The 22,273-nt window shown below is 40.7% G+C and overlaps 1 protein-coding gene across 1 annotated transcript; it reads right to left on the reverse strand.

Moving 5' to 3' along the window:
- Positions 1–2,155: 2,155 nt before the first annotated feature.
- On the reverse strand, positions 2,156–20,065 carry si:ch73-140j24.4 (uncharacterized). Its single transcript, XM_017473222.3, has 9 exons — positions 19,721–20,065; positions 18,207–18,267; positions 14,041–14,202; positions 12,273–12,470; positions 9,263–9,517; positions 8,223–8,309; positions 6,938–7,061; positions 6,610–6,654; positions 2,156–6,437 (listed from the first exon to the last, which is right to left on the reverse strand). Exons 1-9 carry the CDS (start codon positions 19,777–19,779, stop codon positions 3,346–3,348), a joined length of 4,083 nt encoding a protein of 1,360 aa, XP_017328711.2. The 5' UTR covers positions 19,780–20,065; the 3' UTR covers positions 2,156–3,345.
- Between the last annotated feature and the right edge of the window lie 2,208 nt (positions 20,066–22,273).

Raw genomic sequence — 22,273 nt, forward strand, 5'->3', positions numbered from 1 at the left:
TAGTCACTCAGGCCTGTAACTGTAAACATAGGGTCAAAGTAGCTTTTATGAGCTTTACATGCTCTGACAGAGCAAACACATTTTGACGCACATTTGTGGAGGCATCCATGAACTTGCAAAATACCACACAACACGAATGCAGAATAACTGACGGCGGCACTCAGCTCCGGGGTTGCCAGTTCGACCCTGAGCTCAGGTTAATGTCTCTGTGGAGTTTTGCACGTTTTCCCCCATGTCCACATTAGTTTCCTATGGGTTTCCTGGGTTCCTCCCAAAAAAAACCCATAGATACACTAAACTGTCCTTATGTGTGAATGAGTGTGCAAGAGTGTGTATGGTGCCCTGAGATGGACTGACGTCCCATCCAGGGTGTATTTCAACATGTGTTACGGGGATAGGCTCTGGATCCACTGTCACCCTGACCAGGAGAAAACGGTTGATGAATTAATTCTTGAATGTCACTCGAATAAATCCCAAGTACATGGAAAAAATAAATATAAAGAAAAAAAAAACACAAACACACAGTGCTGTGAAAAGTATTTTCCCCATCATGATTTCTTCGGATCTCATACTAAACTGTTTCAGAAATGAAAACAAAATCAAAGATAACACAAAGGCTACCTGAGTAAACACAAAAGACAGTTTTTAATGATAATGTTATTTATTGAAGCAAAAAGGTTATCCAATACCAACTGGGCTGGTGTGAAAATGTATTTGCCCCCATAGTTACTAATTCCCCAAAATCTATGAAAATGCATTCATAAAGGGGTTCAGCTGGACTAGACACAACCATGCCTGATTACTGCAAACCCTGTTCAATCTAATCAACACTTAAATATAATTTTTTTCAGCAGCATGAAGTTGGTTAAAGGTTCTAAATCAGTAACACACTATGCCAAAATTGAAAGACATTCTGGGAAACGATGAGGAAGAAGGTGATTGAAATACATCAGTCTGGGAAGGGTTACAAAGCTATTTCAAAGGCTCTGGGACTCCAAAGAACCACAGTGAGAGTCATTATCTCCAAAAGGAAAAACATCACAGTAGTGAACCTTCCCAGAAGTGGCCGACCTTCCAAATTTCCTCCAAGAGCACAGCGACGACTCATCTAGGAAGTCACAAAGGAGTCAAGGACAACATTAAAGAACCTACAGGCCTCTCTTGTATTAGTAAAGGTCACTGTTCATGACTCCACTATCAGGAAGACACTGGGCAAAAATGGCATCCATGGAAGAGTGGTGAGGTGAAAACCACTGCTAACCCAGAAGAATATTAAGGATTGTCTGAATTTTGCCAAAACACACCTTGATGATCCTCAAACCTTTTGGGAGAATGTTCTGTGGATTGATGAGTGGAAAGTGGAACTGTTTGGAAGAAAGGAGTCCCGTTACATCTGGACTAAACCAAACACAGAATTCCACAAATAGAACATCATACCTACGGTCAAGCATGGTGGTGGAAGTGTGATGGTGTGGGGATGCTTTGCTTCTTCAGGGCCCGGGCAACTTGTAAGAATTGAGCGAAACATGAATTCTTCTCTCTTATGGTCTTCAGTCCATAAGTTGAAACTCAAGCGTAACTGGATTATGCAGCAAGACAATGATCCAAAGTGTAGGAGTAAGTCCACAATCTGAATGGTTCAAAAAAAGCTCTATTAAAGTTTTGGAGTGTCCTAGTCAAAGTCCTGACTCCAACTGAGCTGCTGTGGCAGGACCTTAAACGAGCAGTTCATGCTCGAAAACCCTCCAGTGTGGCAAAATAAATAAATAGATAAATAAAAACTGTATTGTGTGTTCACTCAGGTTGCCTTCGTTTTACGTTGTATTTCGTTTAAAGATCTACAACTATTTAGTATGAGACGTACACAAAAACAGAAGAAACCAGGATGGATTGTATTCATAAAATAAATGTCTCTATCTATAAAACGTTTAAAAGCCAGCAAGGACCATCTCTGAAACCATACCTACATTCCATGTTTTGTTTTGTCCAATGCTTGTTTGCATGAAAGCGTCTGCGTGTTTCGTATAAAGTTTTTATTTCTCATATGTGTGACTATATGTTTTAACTGCAATGTCACATTGGAACATTTCATTTTCTTACCCAGTATTTTCTTCCTTGTGTATTACCACTCACACCTACGACCTAATATGGAAATCATAAAACTGACAAGTACAGCTGTTTTAAAACTTTTACTGCATTATATATTCATTTATCTTTAACAAATGAATGTTTTGATGCCAATGATAAAACACTTTGCACACAAGAACAGACAGACATCTAGTACAGGCGTACACACACACACGTGACATAATTAGTGTTTCAGCAGTTGCTTAAAATCTCCATTGGTGTGGATTTGTAGTAGTTACATTAGGCTGAACATGTAATTATATATAATTTCATATGTGTGTTATGAATTGCTTATAAAACATTGGCAATTCTCTATATATTGATTAGTATTGCAGATTCCAAGGCCTGAACAAGCAGAGCTCTTATACGATGATTTGTGATGCTGTGTGAAAATGAAGAACAGAACCCTGTATAAAATGCTACTTAGTATGATCAAGATAGTAAGTAGTGTAGGCCATACAAATGTAACGACTTGTTTACCAGACTCACTCACTAGATGCAAACACTGCTAAATTCAATGGAATCTCTAAAAGTAGCCAGTGGATGAATTAATAATCTCCACATACACTCCTTAAGAACACTTGATTCATGCAGCACTGTACTGGAGGTATTCAATGTGAGAACTTTCAGTCAGTTGTATCATATCTCTCGCTCTATTTTGAAATAAACCCTGTTAAACAAGTCAGGTTTGTACAGATGTATGAATAAAGGCATACGTTATACACCCCTGAAATAACCCAAGAAGCTGGGAAGGACAACGTAGCATGCTTGTTACATCAAGCCATGGTATTCTTTCAAAAATAAAAATGGAGGTACAATGTGACACAGTGGTGCTACTTAAACTGTCCATCTGCCTTTACAAGGATTTGCAGGCCATCAGATACAGGCTACTTCTAAAATGGAGGATACCATCTTTCTAAAAGGGTTAAAAAGGTCAGAAAGGTCAAGTATGCTACTTATTTCTAGGGAGATTCCATAACTAATGTTTCAGGGCTCGGTAATCTTCTGGCTTCGAAGCACCTCCATATAGATAGGTAATGTTGTCCTTGCTACTGTAGGTAATCCTCTGGTGTCATATGATATGCATGTTCAAAGTAATGTTCAGTCGTTGATGATGTCATTTCCTGGAAGCATGAGCTCAGATTCCTAACAGAAAACTCAAGGAGTTTCTATAATAGTACTACATAGGTCTATGGAATTTTTAGGAGTGTCCCGTCATCATAGCAAGCTAGGTTTCTCGGCCTCGTCCGGCGTATGGCCGAAATCAACTTCTGGACTTGAGGTCTCTTTAATATCAGTGCTGCTGTTTTCCAAATCCCATGGATAGAACTTGGCAGTGTCTGGATTAGAGCCAAAAAGCATTTCAGTGACACTTTGCTGAACGGAATCAGAGGAACGTGAGGCCACCATTTTGCTGAGCTCAGAGCAGAAGAAATCGATTTCGGCGAGGTCTTCCATGGCTGTGACACTTACCGTGGAATTTTTGTCCTGTACGGTTATTTTCTCAACTTTGGGTGAAAAAGAGCCAATATCGGTAAAGGTACTGGAATCGGACTGGAAAATAAAGTCTGTTGTTGAGTAACTGGATGAATAGCTTAGGCTTTGGGTATCAGGGCTGACCAGGTTAGCCTCAAGTGGTAGGAGGGGATCCGCTCTGTTTGGTGCAGAATCACAGTGTAGTTGAGGAGACTGACTAACTCCGGAGTCCCAGCTACTGGATCTGTAATCTCCATAAGATCTGGAATCATCTTGGACAGATCCAGGGACAAGGATATCCATGTTGGAGTGAGCGTAATTGCTTCCTGTAAGATGCGGCATCGGACTGAAGGGGTCAAAACTGTCGAATTCAGATCCGCTAAAGGACTCGGCAAGTACATCAGACGAACCAGTACACCCAAGACCTGAATCGTTTGTTATTCCATCGTTGGTCGCAGGGTTACAGATTTCAGGTTCAGAATCAAATATTGTTGTATCACTGGACTCAGGGCTAAAGGGATCTGAAACATGTACATCCAAATTTGTGGGATTGGGCACCACTATCTCTAGATTTTCAGTTACAGAGCCTGGACCCATTTCTGTAGACTCTGGACGTGAATCTGTAGGTGCGGGACTGAAAGGATCCAGTCCACCAAATTCATGATACCCAGAATCTAGTCTTCCGCTGTCAGTGTTTGGATTTTTGGCATCAAATGCATGTATTGGGTTACCTATGAGTACTGGATCAAGTAGGACCAAACTTTGGAGACTTGTCTCAGATGAGCCAGATTCATTTATGACACAAGTTTCAGAGTTAGGAGGCTCAGGATTCCTTTCAGTGTCCTCACAGTGATCTATGCTTCCAACATCAAAGCTGAATGGGTTGCGAGCACAAAGCTTGTAACCATCGGTCGCGAACATCCCAGTGTCACCAGAGACAGGGCTAATGAGGTACTGAACTACAGGCTCTGTATTACAGCTCTCTGAATTTGTATCCACAGTACTATCTAGGTCAGCGTTTTCTTTATTTTCAGATCGGGGATTAAATACACTGTTGCACTCTAAATCAAATATATTGCATTCAAAGTGGTCAAGGCCAGGACTTTGGTGTTTAGCTTCAGGAGAAACGGGGCTTGAATGTGGATCTTTTGCCTCAGACTCAATAGGTTCATTTGGTTCAGGACTGATGGAGGGTTGTTCGGATCGGACCTCGGCTTCTTCTCTGTCAAAGCTTTCCTCTGGATAATCTTGGAAACGATACTGCTTAGGGTCCTCATCCTCTGGAGCAGCATAGTCAAATTCATCCATGTCAACAAATTCAGGACTCGCGTGTTCAGCTTCCGATTTCTTTTTCTCACTTACTTCAGGAGAAACGGGGCTTGAATATGGATCTTCTGCCTCAGACTCAATAGGTTCATTTGGTTCAGGACTGATGGAGGGTTGTTCTGTTCTGACCTCGGCTTCTTCTCTGTCAAAGCTTTCCTCTGGATAATCTTCGAAACTACACTGCTTAAGGTCCTCATCCTCTGGAGCAGCATAGTCAAATTCATCCATGTCAACGGATCCAGGACTCGCGTGTTCAGCTTCCGATTTCTTTTTCTCACTTACTTCAGGAGAAACGGGGCTTGAATGTGAATCTTCTGCCTCAGATTCAGTAGGTTCATTTGGTTCAGGACTGATGGAGGGTTGTTCGGATCGGACCTCGGCTTCTTCTCTATCAAAGCTTTCCTCTGGATAATCTTTGAAACTACACTGCTTAGGGTTCTCATCCTCTGGAGCAGCATAGTCAAATTCATCCATGTCAACGGATTCAGGACTCGCGTTTTCAGCCTCCGATTTCTTTTTCTCACTTACTTCAGGAGAAACAGGACTAGTGTCAGAACTACCAGGGTCTAACCGGACTGTGAAAAAATAGATATCTCCAAATTTGTGGTCGTCTGAGTCAGAGGGTTCTTCATTATGGGTCGCGTCATTTGTATTACTGAAATGATCTTCTTTTAGCTCAAGAGAGCAAGGCTCACGCTTCACATCATGTATCTCTTGATTGGGAGGGCTAGGACTACCAGGATCAATATGAGGGGACACATTTTCGGTGTCTTCAATTAATTCCATCTCAGGCTTTATTTCAGTGACAGTATTGTGATCAGAACTGAACGACGATGGCTTCTCGTCTACGTCACTGCTGACAGGAAACGGCTCCGGATCATACGCGTCAGGACTGAGAGGAAAACTAGTGTATGAGCTTGTATCAATCCGCTGAAGTCCGTACAGCGCTTGATTCCTCTTAACATAACTGGGTCCTGCCTCAACTTCTGGCTCCTCCTCTGGATGATCTTCAGCTATGCCAAAATCTCCATCAAAGGAGCTTTCAACTGTCGAACTAGACTCAGAGTCCTGAATGTCATTATGTTCGCAACCAATAGGGTCAAAATGTCCTCCATCTTCAATCTTGGGGATTGCGGGCAGATCCAACTCGTTTCCTATGGTGTCGAGATCTTGGGTCACTGTGATTTCGATTCCAACCTGAGGACAGACATCAGTGTATGACACGTGTTGATCGGACTCAGCAAACTCAGGGATGTTTTGTTCAAACATCCCAGAGTCAATGGACTGACTGCATTTAGAACTAGCTGGAATATGGGCAACATTTGAGATATCGGCAGGGTCTTCTTTACTAGCAGATTCAGGACTCAAGGTCAAAGGGTTGGATTCCTTAGCATTGCCTTCTTCACTGATGGGAGAATCCTGAGGAAACGGGCTGTTTTCTACATCACTGAACAGGTTATCACAAGCAAAGGGGTCGCTTCCTTTGAATGGATCACCAGATAGGAATTCTGAGAGAAAACAACACTGTGTTAGGTACTGATTTGAGATTTCCTAAAGAAACATCTAGTTCACACTAACACATTAATACAAGAACTAGGTAAAACTATACAAACTATGTTAAAATTATGCAGTATTTAAGAACACATAACACACACACACACACACACACACAACACTGACCTGTCATATCCACTTTTGGAAAGCGTTCATCTCCAAACACATCATCTAGGAAATAGATGGAATGTACTTTACTCATGCTGCATTTGCATATTATGTATACTGTAATCATTTTTTTAATGAGTATTTTCTTTAATATAGAAACGAATACGTCCATGAGAATTTATCATTTATTATAAATATATAAATATTCTAAAGACAATTTATATATGCTTAAGGTGACAGAAAAACTGCTTCCTAAACGACACGCTTAAAACTCGACGTGTTCCAGCAAGCCTGGGAATGCCGATTTAAATCAAAGTAGATGATATCAGATAACAGTCCCACTTACAATCAACAAAAGGGTCTGGGTGGAAGAAGTCAAACTCCTTGCTAGCAGTCTGATGAACCGGTTTGGACATGAGGGATTGGACGATTTCAAAATCCTCTTCTTCCAGATCAGCAGAGCCTGTGTGCTTTATAGAGAAAATCTCAAGTGATGAAGGCATAGTAGTACGGAGTAGTGAATTTCATAAATACCATGTGATTAGATTTTTAGGGTAGGACTAGTTCCAGAAAGTCAGCGTTAAGTGAGAAATGACATTTCTGTAATCAGACACAATCAAGGTTTTCCCATGAAATGGGGTTAGGGTCGAAATAAGTAATTTTGGCCTGTTGCTAATAATCATCCTTGTATGGCAGGAAAGCGTATTTGTTTAATCCTAATAGCTGGGCAGCACTCCATATTTAATACTATCAAATATTGCAAAAATACTGGGAAACAAAATCTAAAAGTTTATATTGTAGATATGTATGCTTACCAGCCACTTTAATAGGAACACCTCCACCCGTGCTTATTCATACATTCATCCATTCATCATCCGGCAGCAGCGCAATGCATAAAAACACCCAGATCTGCTGTTGTAGCACCTCAAAGTTCAATAAGTTGTGCATTCTGACATGCTTTTCTGCTCACCGTGGTTGTAAAGAGTGGTTATTTGAATTTCTGTACATTTCCTGTCAGTTCGAACTGGTCTGGCCATTCTTCTCTGACCTCTCATCAAGGAGTTTCTGCCCCATAATTGTTGCTCACTGGATGCTTTTTGTTTTTCACACCATTCTGTATAACCTCTAGAGACTCCCAGGAGATTGGCCGTTTTTGAAACACGCATACCAGCCATTGTTGTCTGGCACTAACAATGCAATTCACACCACGATCAAGGTTACTAGGATATCCCCCCCAATTCTGATGTTTGATGTGAACATTAACTGAAACTCTTGACCTGTACCTGCATGATTTTATGCATTGCGCTGCTGCCTCATGATTCCCCCGATAAGATAACTGCAAGAATGAACAGGTGTACTGGTGTTCCTATTAAAGTGGGCGGTTGGTGTATATTGCGCATTTCAATGGGACACAATCCACAGTGCTGTTTCAAGACAATTGAAACACCACATGTCTTAATGTCTATATATACACACACTGTTTCTTCGCTAAATATTTGACCATGAATCCTGTATCCAGGAAATATTAAATATAGATATAAATCTGATACAGCATTACAGACACCTGCTTCCTGATAAATAAAAAATGCCTTTATTCATGACAATCAGTTCTTACTGTGTGTGCCCTTTACCTGTGAAGTTATTGATCTGGGTGACGCATCCTCTTCTTTAAACTCCGTCAAAGTGATCTCAGTGAATGAAGATGAACCACTGCTCTTCTGTGGAATTAAAATAATCACAAAATAAGGGGCCCGAACACATAAAGACAAGCGTATGCAGCACAGAGCATATACAGAAACCATATGCGCAAAGCAAAATATAAACGATTATTAAACATCAACAGTGCTGGTCCTTCTGCTTATGTCAACTATGTTAGCAAGCTAGTTAAACAGTTGAAATGACCTTGAAGCTAGCATTGTCTTAGCTAGCTAATAATCGTTACGATGTGTTAGAACCTTTATCGTGAACATTCGAAAGGGGTTTCCAAACATTAGACGGAACTAACTAGCTTCTGATCGAGAGACGTGTTTATTTACATTAGCTTGTTAGTCAGGCAAGTTAACTAGCTAGTTCAACAGTTGAAATTAAAATGGAAGCTAGTTTAGGTAACCCTGCATTTTCTTAGCTAGCTAATAATGTTTAGAAGATGCTAGAACACCCTGAAGTGGTTTCCAAACATTAGACAGGGAATTAGCTAGCTACTGATTGAGCTATGTTTATTTACAGTCACACTATACTTCCTGAGGTAAAAGATGTACACACACACACACATACATACATATATACACACATATATATATATATATATATATATATATATATATATATATATATATATATATACATATATACATACACACACATATATACATATACATATATATATATATATATATATATATATATATATATATATATATATATATATGGCTGGACACTAAGTGGCTAATGCGACACTGATACTGAAACCATAACAGTGCTCTCACTAGTGCTAGCAATTATCGGCTAACTAAATAGCTTAGCTTGCTCTCTAGACTAGACTGTTTATTATCTGGTGATGAGGACGTTGTTCGCCATTTTTTTTTATTATGGTCCCAGAACGGCTAGGACTAGCACTGATTTAAATGCATACAATAAGTCACTTCAGTTAATTTGATATAATGTGTTAGACCAAGTTCTCAGCAGAGCGCTGCAGTTTCTCAGGTCCGTCTTCGTGTTCCTGCTCAGAAGGCTCGTTCTCTACACTGCAATGTTTGAGTGCTTTTTCGTCAAGACGGCAGTGCACTTCGGCATCCTCGTCTTCCTCTCTGGAACTGCCGTTTGCAGTCACGTTTAAGCTTTCCGTCGCCTGCTGGGACGTGATCTCAGGAGCACACGTCTCGATGGCAATCATCTCAGTAATCAGTTCACCTAGTCTCTGTTTAGCCTAGGAGAAAATAAATGGAGGGGAAAAACACACACACACACACACACACACACACACACACACACACACACACACACACACACAAAAAAATGTGTTTACACTGAAATGTAGATTACAATTCAGTCATTGCTTCACAAAATTATGCAAATTAGCTCATAACACACGACACACAATGTCCATGCTTTTTTCCCCCTCCTACTTGTTCTACAGAAAAGATCGTTTCATATAATTTAGTGTATTAATTTTTGCGTGGTGTCTCCTAATGTAGCTAGCAAGGACGTGAAGCTTATAGCTACCAGTTTTTCATTGTTCAAACTGCACAATTACATCACCATACACATTACATGTTTGATTTAAATCTGGCCTCTGTAGCTCTACCTGCACCCTATTACAACATTAACATGAGCCGTTATAGGAAACAATCAACGACGGAGTGGCCTGTTATTACGTCACCACCACAAAGTCGATTATTTTCCGATAACAGAACGTCTCAAAGTGTTTTCTTCCTCTTCTACCACAGCAAGTTGCCAGAGCTGACAATTTCATGTGTTAAAAAGAATGAGACAAGTCCGTTCCTATTACCTCTTACGTTATCACAGCTATTAACATAGAACACTGACAGCTACAAAGCCCTGACACCGGAGACTCCTTCCATAAATATGAATGAAATAAAACGTCTCCTTACAGAAAACTTACACCAAAGAATACATATTTATATATTTTTATATCTGTTCAATAACAACACATTTTAATATATTTATTCTTAGGCTTAATTTATGTATAGTCTCCTCAATACAAGTCCCTATGAATGAGTTGTTACTATAGTAACAATGACATATTAATATTAACCTGTGATTTGAGTTACTGTTACGGAAAATTAATCGACGCCTCCTGACCAATCGGATTCTTGGATTCAATAGTACTGCGTTATAAGGGGAAAAAAATGAAACCACACAACACATTGACGCTACGTTATCATCCGAGTCGCTTCTAATGTACAATTTCGTTTTTAGACATTGGAAATATGCAATTTGATAAAAGTGTATCAATATAATGATGAATGGTGTACTTCGTGGATGTACAGTCATGAGTAGCATATTGGATGTTAAGACTTATTTCCCCCACACAAAGTGTTTCCTTTTTTCCTTCTTAAATTGATTGATTATAGTACATAGACAATACATAATCACTGAATCCACCGATTTGGGGGCAGCGCTGGCTTAGCAGGTAGGGGTAGCGGTTAAGGCTCTGGGTTACTGATCGGAAGGTCGGGGTTCAAGCCCTGGCCACCGTTGGGCCCTTGAGCAAGGCCCTTAACTCTCTCCGGGGCGCTGTATCATGGCTGACCCTGCACTCTGACCCCAACTTCATGGTCTGCTGGGATATGCAAAGAAAAGAATTTCACTGTGCTGTAATGTATGCGTGACCAATAAAGACTCATTATCATTATAATACAGATAGATAGATAGATAGATAATTCAACAGATACAACAGACTCTAAACCTAAATATGCTGAGTCATTTCGTGCATTCTGACTTTACCTGCACGCTTCAACATGGCTGCTATGACTGGTTTTTGTTTGTTTGTTTTTTTTAGCTCTGTGAGTGTGTGATGAGTTAGACATGCAGTTTGCTTACTTATTCAGTCTTGTATAAGTGGGATAAAAATAAAGAAATAAAATTCAAGCACCAATTGGCTGATCGACTCTTAACGTAAATGTTCAGTGTCTTCTGGTGGAATTATTCCGTTAATGTTATCACATCGACTAAAAATGGTCTATTAAGAACACGCCTTTAATTGGAAAAAGAAAAAAAAAAAAAAAAAAAAAAAAATCCTTTGGTGTGAAGAACTGAATTGGATTGAAGAACACTATTGGGGGGGGGGGGGGGGGGGGGGGGGTTGGGGTTAAATCAATGCAGCTCTCTGGGAAGCTGTACACCACTTACAGGGCCTGTTCCTGTTCTTTTCATTTATTTATTCACATTTCTTCATCAATTATTTATTGGCTTGATTAATTATTTATCGTTAGCACAAGCTCCCAAGTAATTTACAGTTAATTTACAGCGAGGAAGTTATTTCAATGAATACCGTTTGTGCAAGTAAATAAAAATTATTCGTTACAATCGAGCCATTCTTACAATTTATTCGTGCACACGTGACGCTTCACGAAAAAAAAACCCCCAAAAAACCCATTTTATACAGAAACAACAAATTCTGGTCATGTCAGTCAGTTTTCAGATCCGGGGATAAAATGTCTTCCCTTGAACCGTAATCCAAATATCAAAACATCAAACAAAAAACGTTTATTTCATTGCTTTCACCCAAGCGTATCGGTCCTTTCGAACGAACTTAAGCCCCGCCCACTTCACAATCGCTCCGTATTAAACATGAACATATTTTTCTGCTCTATATGAGCCGCGTTCATGAAATCCTCGTTCCGATCCCTAATGAGAAGGATATTAATGAGGAATTTCCTCGTGTCCTAATGTTGGATTGACGTCAAAACCTGTGTACAGCGCATGGCATAAAAATATTGACTCATAAGCGTTCGTTGAATTCGAATAAAGAAAGAAACGAAAGGCATTTTCATTCTAATAGTATGCAAAGATTTATGGATTTATTACATATGCAAACGTATGCGATTAGACAGATAAATAAAATGTTTCAATACAAAATATGTAGAAGAGTATCACAGTCTTTGGCTGGATTTATTTATTTATTTATTAAAATGCTGAGCGAAAAGCTGAGCTCTAACCTCAGTGATCTCTGTGTACGTTTCTCCGATGCAGTGTTTGAGCGGGCCGATGCGGCCGTGCACCTCCTCCACCCGCGCTCTGGTGCTGCTGATCTCCTCCTGGAGCCGCTGCAGCTCCTCTTTAGCTCTCTTCAGCTCGCCGTCGTATTCCTGCACTCTCTGCTCCAGTTCCTCCTGCTCCTCCTGCAGAGACAGGAGCTACACACACACACACACACACACGGAGCAGATATTTCAATCGGACATCATAGAGATCATCATTTTGCAGCCAATCTCAGAGTGGAGGCGTTGATACAAACACTGGACTCAAACTCCCAGAATGCAGCTCGGCTAGTGAGCAAACTAAGACAGGGCGAGAGCAACGGCGCTGATGGCGCATTGAAAGCTGATCGGTTTGAACAGAATGGGCAGATTGTAGGACTAAAGCACTGCTGCATCGTTCTCTTTAGGCAGCGCTATCAGAAAGGCGTCGAAAGGCATTGTGGGTAATGTATTAAACTATTAAGAGTTTGTATACGCAAGTCGTCCGTTTAAAATCAGGATCAACCCGGAAATGGGAAAATGACGTTCACTGATGGAGATCCCGTCCGCTCGGTTAGATTTCGTTTGAGAGTTTTTAGATCTATACGAATTGAACGCTGTGTGGAAAAACACAGCCAGTTTTAAACATCGTGTCCTTCCAGGTGACTGTAGGCTTCTTGGTTGTTTCTTGGCCAGCCATGTCACTGCGTCGTTAATTCAGGCACAAGACTGGTTGATGTGCCAGTAGTTTATAAATCACAAGGATATACCTCTTAATGTCATAGGTGGAACAACTTTTAATTAAGCAAGAGGCTGCCTTTTATGTATTAAAAAAAAAAAAGCTGACTTTTATGTAGACTAAAGCCAGAGAAATCTTATCGTTTGACTACTGCTCACATCGATCTCTTGACTCGACAAATAAAATCCAGCCTGTTGGGGATTTATGCTGAATTGTTGGGTTTTTTGTGAATGTAGCAGCCAAAAATGCTTTATTTTGCTGTGGCATTTTTCTAAATGCGAGTTTACTATGCGAGTTTGAGTTGAGTTTTTTGAGGAAAAGTGCTTGAACTGGCAAAACTGTGTTTCCCAGTGACGTCTGTTGGTACTGTAAACAAGACCTTTTAGCGCTACTCATGTTCGACACACGTGAACGGAATAGGCTTTGACTGAACGCGCGTCGGGGTGACGTCACCCGATGCGTCTCGGCCGAAATCTGCGGGCAATCTTCGTTAAATTTGACAGAACTGCAAGCTCCTCCGAACATCGTGGAGTTTGCTCGGGTTTGCGTTCATTTCTGCGATCGCAAAATCCTGGAAGGACTGAAAATCGTATCGCTAAGTTGTTCTGCATGATAACTCATAGCGCAGGTAGTGCAGCTTTAGTGAAAAGGCCTAGAAGAACCTAGCCACGCCCTCAGGCAAGCAGAGCTGCTCAGCTCCGCCCCCTTTGTTTAAAAAAACAAACAAACTGCAGTTGTGTATTGTCACAGTTTTCACTGCAACCGCAGTTCACTCATCTTCTTTAAAAAGAAAAAAAAAGAAGCTGAATTTGGGTCAAAATTGGATTTCATTTATTTATCTATCTATCTATCTATCTATTTATTTATTATTTTTTTATTTATTTGAGATTTCAGCAGTACAGACTTTTTCCAGGCCAGGTCACATTTGCAAAGGTTTGACAGAGCACATGGACATGCATATGCATGTGTGTGTGTGTGTGTGTGTGTGTGTGTGTGTGTGCGCTTTACCAGCTGGCCTTCCTGCTTGCGCTGCTCTTGGATGCGTTCGATTTCCTCCTTCAGCTGTGCTCGCCTCTTGGCCAGGCTCTCGAGGTCCTGCTGGCTGTCCCGGCACTGAGCCCTGTCTCTCTGCAGAGCCCCTTCCTCCATCGCCACCACGTCCTCCATATCCTGGACAAGGACAGAGAGATTCGCTTAGACAAGGAACCAGAAGCACAGAATATTAGTGCGAGCAGAAATAACAGTCGCTAACCCCTTTTTCCGCCTAAAGCAATATCAAACATTATTCAGTGTGACAGAGGGCTGTGGAACAGATTTCACCGCCAGACTTCACCTCTTTATCATCACAACAAGAAAACTCCACTTCCTGAGTGCACATCTTAAAAGGAGGATTATTTTTTACGAGGCATGTGCTGATATAATAACACCATCATGCCTTTTATCACATTTTAATAATGCAAAAAAAAAACCCCTTCTCTATACTTCTCCAAGCAGGAAAATTGTTTTTCTTTTACTAGCTTCTCCGCTTCCTAGGTTTAAAGGTGCAACTTGTAATGTTTAAAAGCGTTTCTAAACCACTAATGATCCTATCATTTCAAATATGCCTTAATAATATTGTGATTCACACTACTGCCATGCAGTGGGACCGGATAGATAGTTTTTTTCTGGCCCATAAAATAGCCCCGCCCCTAACCGAACACAACTATTCAGTTCCGCCAAAATTATTTAAAATACATACCGTACAAACGTTTATAAATTCATGGGAAGGGCTTGGGGGAAATGGGGAAGGAGGAAGACTTTTGAAGATTGTAGTTCACCTTACAGCCTACAGAGGGAGCTAAAAAAAAAATCATTAAATAACAAACTGCTACTTTAAAGTCTAAATTGTGAAGTAAAAACTAGAAATGCACTGGTCACATTGGCTAAACTTCAGGAATGTTTTCTTTGCTCGCAGTCTAAACAGTAAATAAATGATTTTTAAAAAAATTTACATATGTATCACATGACCACTTATTACTACTGTGTGTGTACGGTTCTCCAGCACCACTCCAGGATATCCAGAGCACTGTTTCCTCTCCTCTGATACACTTCATTTATCTTATCAGCTAATTATATTAAGCTGCATTAGGTGTGTGTGTGCAATCAGGGTAAACAATCGACTGTACAATGCTGTGTGCTGCAATATTGAGATCCTTGCACTTAAGACATGTCAGAACATTATACGCTTGTGAGTGAAAAAAGGAATGAGAGGCAGGATGGGAGGGACAAGAAGGCAAGACCATTTCTAATAATAAAATCTATTATTAAAAGACTGACTCTGAATTCACTCGAGGCAGTGACAGACAAGAGGGTGGTAGAAAAAAAATGGATAATAAGAAAATGGAAATATTTTACTCATCATATCCATAGGAGCACCTTCAGTTACAGACCCATTCCAGCAGCCAGTAACCATGACCCACTTCCTGTTTCAGTTTGATGTAGCTCTCTTTTGCACTTTGTTTTGTTTTTGCTCTGGGTAGAGTGTGTAAATGTGTGGAGTGGAGTGTGTAAGTGTGCGACTATTGATTATGTGTACAGAAGATTCTCCTGCTGTAGTGAAGATCAATAAAGTCTATCCATCTATCCATCCATCCATCTATGCACATTCATCCATCCAAACGGTCATCTCGAATTCTACATTTTTATATAACAGAGTAAGCAGCTCTCAGAAAAACATTCTACATTTCCTAATTGTCCATCCATCCATCATACTACATTTCCTAACTGTCCATCCATCATACTACATTTCCTAATCGTCCATCCATCCATCCATGCATCCATCCATCATACTACATTTCCTAATTGTCCATCCATCCATCCATCATACATTTCCTAGTTGTCTGTCCATCCATCCATCATACTACATTTCCTAATTGTCCATCCATCCATCCATCATACATTTCCTAGTTGTCTGTCCATCCATCCATCATACTACATTTCCTAATTGTCCATCCATCCATCCATGCATCCATCCATCATACTACATTTCCTAATTGTCCATCCATCCATCATACTACATTTCCTAATTGTCTGTCCATCCATCCATCATACATTTCCTAGTTGTCTGTCTATCCATCCATCCATCCATCCATCCATCCATCCATCCATCCATCATACTACATTTCCTAATTGTCCATCCATCCATCCATCCATTATTCTACATTTCCTAATTGTCTGTCCATCCATCCATCACACTACATTTCCTAATTATCTATCCATCCATCTATCCATCTATTATACTACATTTCCTAATTGTCCATCCATCCATCCATCACACTATATTTCCTAATTGTCCATCCATCCATCACACTACATTTCCCAATTGTCCATCCATCCATCCATCCATTATACTACATTTCCTAATCGTCCATCCATCCATCACACTACATTTCCTAATCGTCCATCCATCCATCACACTACATTTCCTAATTGTCCATCCATCCATTATACTATATTTCCTAATTGTCCATCCATCCATTATACTATATTTCCTAATTGTCCATCCATCCATCATACTACATTTCCTAATTGTCCATCCATCCATCATACTACATTTCCTAATTGTCCATCCATCCATCACACTACATTTCCTAATTGTCCATCCATCCATTATACTATATTTCCCAATTGTCCATCCATCCATCCATCCATCACACTACATTTCCTAATGGTCCATCCATCCATCCATCCATCCATCCATCACACTACATTTCCTAATTGTCCATCCATCCATCCATCACACCATATTTCCTAATTGTCCATCCATCCATCCATCCATCACACTACATTTCCTAATTGTCCATCCATCCATCACACTACATTTCCAAATTGTCCATCCATCCATCATACTACATTTCCCAATTGTCCATCCATCCATCCATCTATCACACTACATTTCCTAATTGTCCATCCATCCATCACACTACATTTCCTAATTGTCCATCCATCCATCCATCCATCACACTATATTTCCTAATTGTCCATCCATCCATCCATCACACTACATTTCCTAATTATCTATCCATCCATCTATAATACTGCATTTTTATTATACAATATGCAGCCTGCATATTGCAATAAATTCTCTAGGACACCAATTCATACATAATTTAACATTTTCTAGTCAATATTTGTTCATCCATACATCCATCTATCCAGTACAAACGCTATACGTTAAAAAAAAACAACAACAACAACAACCAGTAACCAAAATGAAATTTACCATCAAAACATATCCGCCCATTTTTTTTCTAATAATGTATACAAATTCATCCATCCAATCAGCCAATCATCCGTTCACTGATCCATCCAGCCATCTATCGATCCAATCACCCATCTATCCATCCATTAAGATCTTCCATTTAAATTACACAGCTCTTTAAAGGATTGCAGGTCGCCAAATCTGTCCAGTTAAATGCCAAACCTGGACTGAGGCCCTGATCCTGTTCATTTATAATGAAGCCAAAGCACCAGTCTGCTTATACTGTACTTTTAATCCTATTTTATCACTGAAGTTTCTGCAGTTCCATCCAACAACATTTAGTGCCTGTAGAATGGAGATGGATAGTGGAGCAGAAATATACAATCACACACTCAACATCCGTGAGAATTCTTCTGGCAGGTATTCTATTACAGTAAACACACAGTAGCACATGCAGGATTTTCACATACTCTCAAGCGGAACTAGATTATCTGCAGCTGTGAATATGTGTGTGTGTGTGTGTGTGTGTGTGCAAATCTGTGAAATCTAGCAGGTGGGGCTTACCTCTGAGGCACCAATCACAGATCACTAGCACTAAAATAGCACCGTGATGTCATCGGTGCCACTCCACTGCTAGCCTTTGCTCTTGAACGTACATAAAAAAAGCAGAGAAGAACCTGCTGCTGGTTTGTCGAGTTCATTCTCCATGCCTTGTCACTGATTAAACCCCGGTCAGTAGATAAATCACATGACTGGGCCAAGGCTCTTATTCACTTTATCATATATTCATATATATATATATACACACACACACACACACACACACACACACTGGCATTAATCGAGGAATTATTCATGAGCAAAATGGTTCTATCAACCCCCTGTTCTTAAACCTACTGGTTTATGAAGTTTAACCCGCATACACAACACGTACCTTGAGTTCATTTTCATTGCCAGGGTCTCTCTCTTTCGTTGGTATCTCCACCGAGTTTTCTCTGAAACACAAAATGGCACGTTCAGAAAGAGCTGAAGCAAAGCGAAGCAGTAGTCAATGCCTTGCATTCCTGCATACTCTTTAAAATAATTATGCTTTGCGTTTTTTTTTTTTTTTTTATTAATATTAATTTTATTTTATTTTACAGCCTTTACAATAAAAAAACCAGGTGGAAAGAGTTGAAAAGATGATATAGGGACGCTTACAGAAAGACGGCATTATCCTTTGATATCCATATACTGTAGACCAATAAAAAAAAAAAATCAGCTGATATAATATTGCAATATACTGGATCACATGATTTTCTGGGAGTATCACATGTATGGTCAGGTGTCAGAACGGTGATAATACTAGAACACAACATTATCCTAGCTGTTGTTTAATGTTAATAACAAACCAACCAAGAAAATAGTATTTCGACTCTTTCTAAGCTTCGTTATTCGTCTTCAGTAAGTGCTTCATCCTGGGCAGGAGAACAGTGGGTCTGAAGACAATCCTAGGGACACGGAGTACGATGCGGGAATTAGATGCCAGTAAATCAGACGTTCAGTCACATTCACAGGGGCGATTTCAAATAGCCTGACTATTTGTGGACATGATTTTTGATGGTTGGAGGAAACCGGAGAACCCCGAGGAACCCCACACGGACACGCGTAGAACATATGAAACTCTACCCTGACGCTAACCCGAGCTCAGGGAACTCGAACCGGCGGTAAAAAGGAATCAAAATATAATTCGGTCTCAGTTTGCAGAAACGCTTTACATACTTTTTACATGATTTTGCTGCCATGTTGTTCATAAACCAATGCATCGAAAACGGTATCGCCATGGCGTAATGCATCCTTTTTGAAGTGAATTTCTATGAAATAGAAATAAGCGTGAGTGAGAGCTCTCTCTGTGTGTGTGTGTGTGTGTGTGTGTGTTGCTGAGTGTACAGAAGGTGTGCAATCTCCATTCAGAAAAAAAGAATCCTGCAATCTTCCTGGTTACACCACATGACTCACACCTGATACAGAGCACATATGACGCAGAACAACAGCATGATGTTCGAGAAAGCTTACAAATGATGAATAATATAAGCCTAGGAATAGTAATAATAATAATTATAATAATAATAATAACATTTCTGTATGTATATCATTTAGAGAGAGATATAGAGATGCTGTATATACTGAGTGAATATCATTTGGTAGTTCAGATAAGATATGATTTGATCATGTGATCTAGGGCTCTTTATGTGTGTGTTATAATATAATGTAATGTATTGATATAATGTTTTTTTTTTTCATGCAAATGTTTTGGGACATGCAAACACCCAAAGCATCTACTACCTGCATTGCATTCCGACCCTGAGAAGCAATCATATGCAGGACTTATGTCACACTGGGGTGCTGTAGATGAAGCATGTTTGGTGTAGGGGTGTAGAGGATGCTGCGGTTGCGGTGCGTCTTTACCTGCCGCAGCCCGCGCGCTGACGTCCCGGCCTCAGGCAGTCCAGCAGAAAGCGCATCATATTAACGGCGTGATTTCATCCCTCCTCTCCGTGCACCTGATTAAAGTCTGCCTTCTTTCACCCGCCTTGTTTTGTCCGTGTATTCCCCTCCCTTTCCGCATACAATGCGATCAGATCAGGACGAGCACCATTCAGATTTCTCTCGGAGAACTGAACGCGTAATGGAGCTCTCCTTGGAAAGAAAAAGAAAAAAAAAAAAAAGAAAAAAACCCCTCCACACACACACGCAAGAATCACGTCGCCTCTCCTTGAGTTGTGGATGGAAGGCCAAAGGGGCCATAAAGCGAGCAAATCACACGGCTCAGCCACGAGCTGCACTTGAATACAGGAAGTGGCTTTTCTTTTATGGTTTTTGAAACGTGCATAATTTTGTTTTAAAGGTCTTATACAAGAGATTTACATGCATTCAAGGTAAAAAAAAAATAAATAAAAAAATAAAAAAACACTTTAATGTGCTTATAATTCAAATTGCAGCATTTCCTGGTTTCCCCCAGTGTCCTAAAGGATTCATTCGAAACTCCTCCTTTCAGAGGGCATACTCTGCTCTGATTGGTCAGATGTCAGAGTCTGTTGTGATTGATCTACCGATGTCAACGTGTCGAAAAGGAAACGCCCACTACTGTAACGGGTATCAGCTCCATCTGTCAGCGTGCAGCCGATGAAGACAAGAGGCGGAGCTTTTCGTTACAAACCTACCTAGGTTAGGACAGGAAGTAACGTCTGAAATGACTAACGAGTCGTTTCAGCCGAATCGGCTCCGTCTTCTGGGAGTCAATAGCTCCGTTCGTCGTGCACTACATGAAAGGTGATATTTGAGAGGCCATAATAGGTGCACTTTAAATGCTCTTGGGAAATCTAATGCTAAACACGTTCAGAGCAGATTTCTGTGTTGATCTGTATGACCTGTGTTTTGAAGTGTACACTATATATTATATTACTAAAAAAGAAGAAAAAAAAAAACCCTCCTCCAGCATGACAATGCCCCTGTACACAAAGCGAGCTCCATGAAGACGTCAAAGAGCTGTGATGTCAACCCCACTGTGATACACCCCAGGTCTCATCATCCAACATCAGCACTTGATGTCACTAAAGCTCTTATGGCTAAATGAGCACAAATCCCCACAGCCACGCTCCAATATCTAGTGGAAAGCCTTCCCTGAAAATCGGAGCTTACTATAACAGCAAAGGAGGGAATCGATCTGGAACGGGTGTTTAACAAGCACATATGGGTGTAATGGTCAAGTGTCCACATATATTTTCTGGCCGTATAGAGCATCAGTTCTCTCTCCAGGACCTCAGCCCAAAGAAGCGGGATGTAATGAAAATAATGTCAAGGGGTTACTGTGTGAAGTAGAAATAATGTCTATGGGTTACCGTGTCAGATAGAAATAATCTATTACTGTGTGAAATAGATATAATGTCCGAGATACCGCGCGAAGTAGAAATAATGACCGAGATACCGCGCGAAGGAGAAATAATGTCCGAGATACCGCGCGAAGTAGAAATGATGTCCGAGATACCGCGCGAAGGAGAAATAATGTCCGAGATACCGCGCGAAGGAGAAATAATGTCCGAGATACCGCGCGAAGTAGAAATAATCACCGAGATACCGCGGGAAGGAGAAATAATGTCCGAGATACCGCGCGGAGTAGAAATAATGTCCCAGATACCGCGCGAAGTAGAAATAATGACCGAGATACCGCGCGGAGGAGAAATAATGTCCGAGATACCGCGCGGAGGAGAAATAATGTCCGAGATACCGCGCGGAGGAGAAATAATGTCCGAGATACCGCGCGAAGGAGAAATAATGTCCGAGATACCGCGCGAAGGAGAAATAATGTCCGAGATACCGCGCGAAGGAGAAATAATGTCCGAGATACCGCGCGAAGGTGAAATAATGTCCGAGATACCGCGCGAAGGAGAAATAATGTCCGAGATACCGCGCGAAGGAGAAATAATGTCCGAGATACCGCGCGAAGTAGAAATAATGTCCGAGATACCGCGCGAAGTAGAAATAATGACCGAGATACCGCGCGAAGTAGAAATAATGACCGAGATACCGCGCGAAGTAGAAATAATGTCCGAGATACCGCGAGAAGTAGAAATAATGTCCGAGATACCGTGTGAAGTAGAAATAATGACCGAGATACCAGGGCATGCTCATGTCTGTTAGCTTCTGGCTCTCCCTTTAAGTTATGCTGTCATAGCTAGTCTTGCCTGAGTCCCGCAATTCACGCAAAATACATTGTCCTTAACCATTACGGGGCAATAAGCATACCCAATAATCTCCCCCTCTCCCTTTCTGTCAATGTACACATGATATTCCTGAAATACCAGAAATCCTGCCCTTTCTGCCCTCAGACCTGCCTGATCCATCCTGATGCCCTTCTTCTGGTTGGAGTGCTCATGAATTGGACGTCACATGCTGCTGCTGAGGATGGCCCCACATGGTGCAGCCTAAAGATCACTGAGATTGCTGAGAATGGTAGCACTT

The sequence above is a fragment of the Ictalurus punctatus genome, chromosome 7, assembly GCF_001660625.3.
Source record: "Ictalurus punctatus breed USDA103 chromosome 7, Coco_2.0, whole genome shotgun sequence".
Taxonomy (NCBI): domain Eukaryota; kingdom Metazoa; phylum Chordata; class Actinopteri; order Siluriformes; family Ictaluridae; genus Ictalurus; species Ictalurus punctatus.

Bases quoted from the DNA above. Each gene is read 5' to 3' on its own strand.
- si:ch73-140j24.4 (XM_017473222.3), bottom strand. From the start codon at position 19,779: ATGATGCGCTTTCTGCTGGACTGCCTGAGGCCGGGACGTCAGCGCGCG. The intron at 12,471-14,040 runs GTAAAGCGCACA...GTGTGTGTGTAG, and splicing joins GCAAGCAGGAAGGCCAGCTG to CTCCTGTCTCTGCAGGAGGA. The intron at 9,518-12,272 runs GTTAGAGCTCAG...ATTTTCTCCTAG, and splicing joins CGTACACAGAGATCACTGAG to GCTAAACAGAGACTAGGTGA.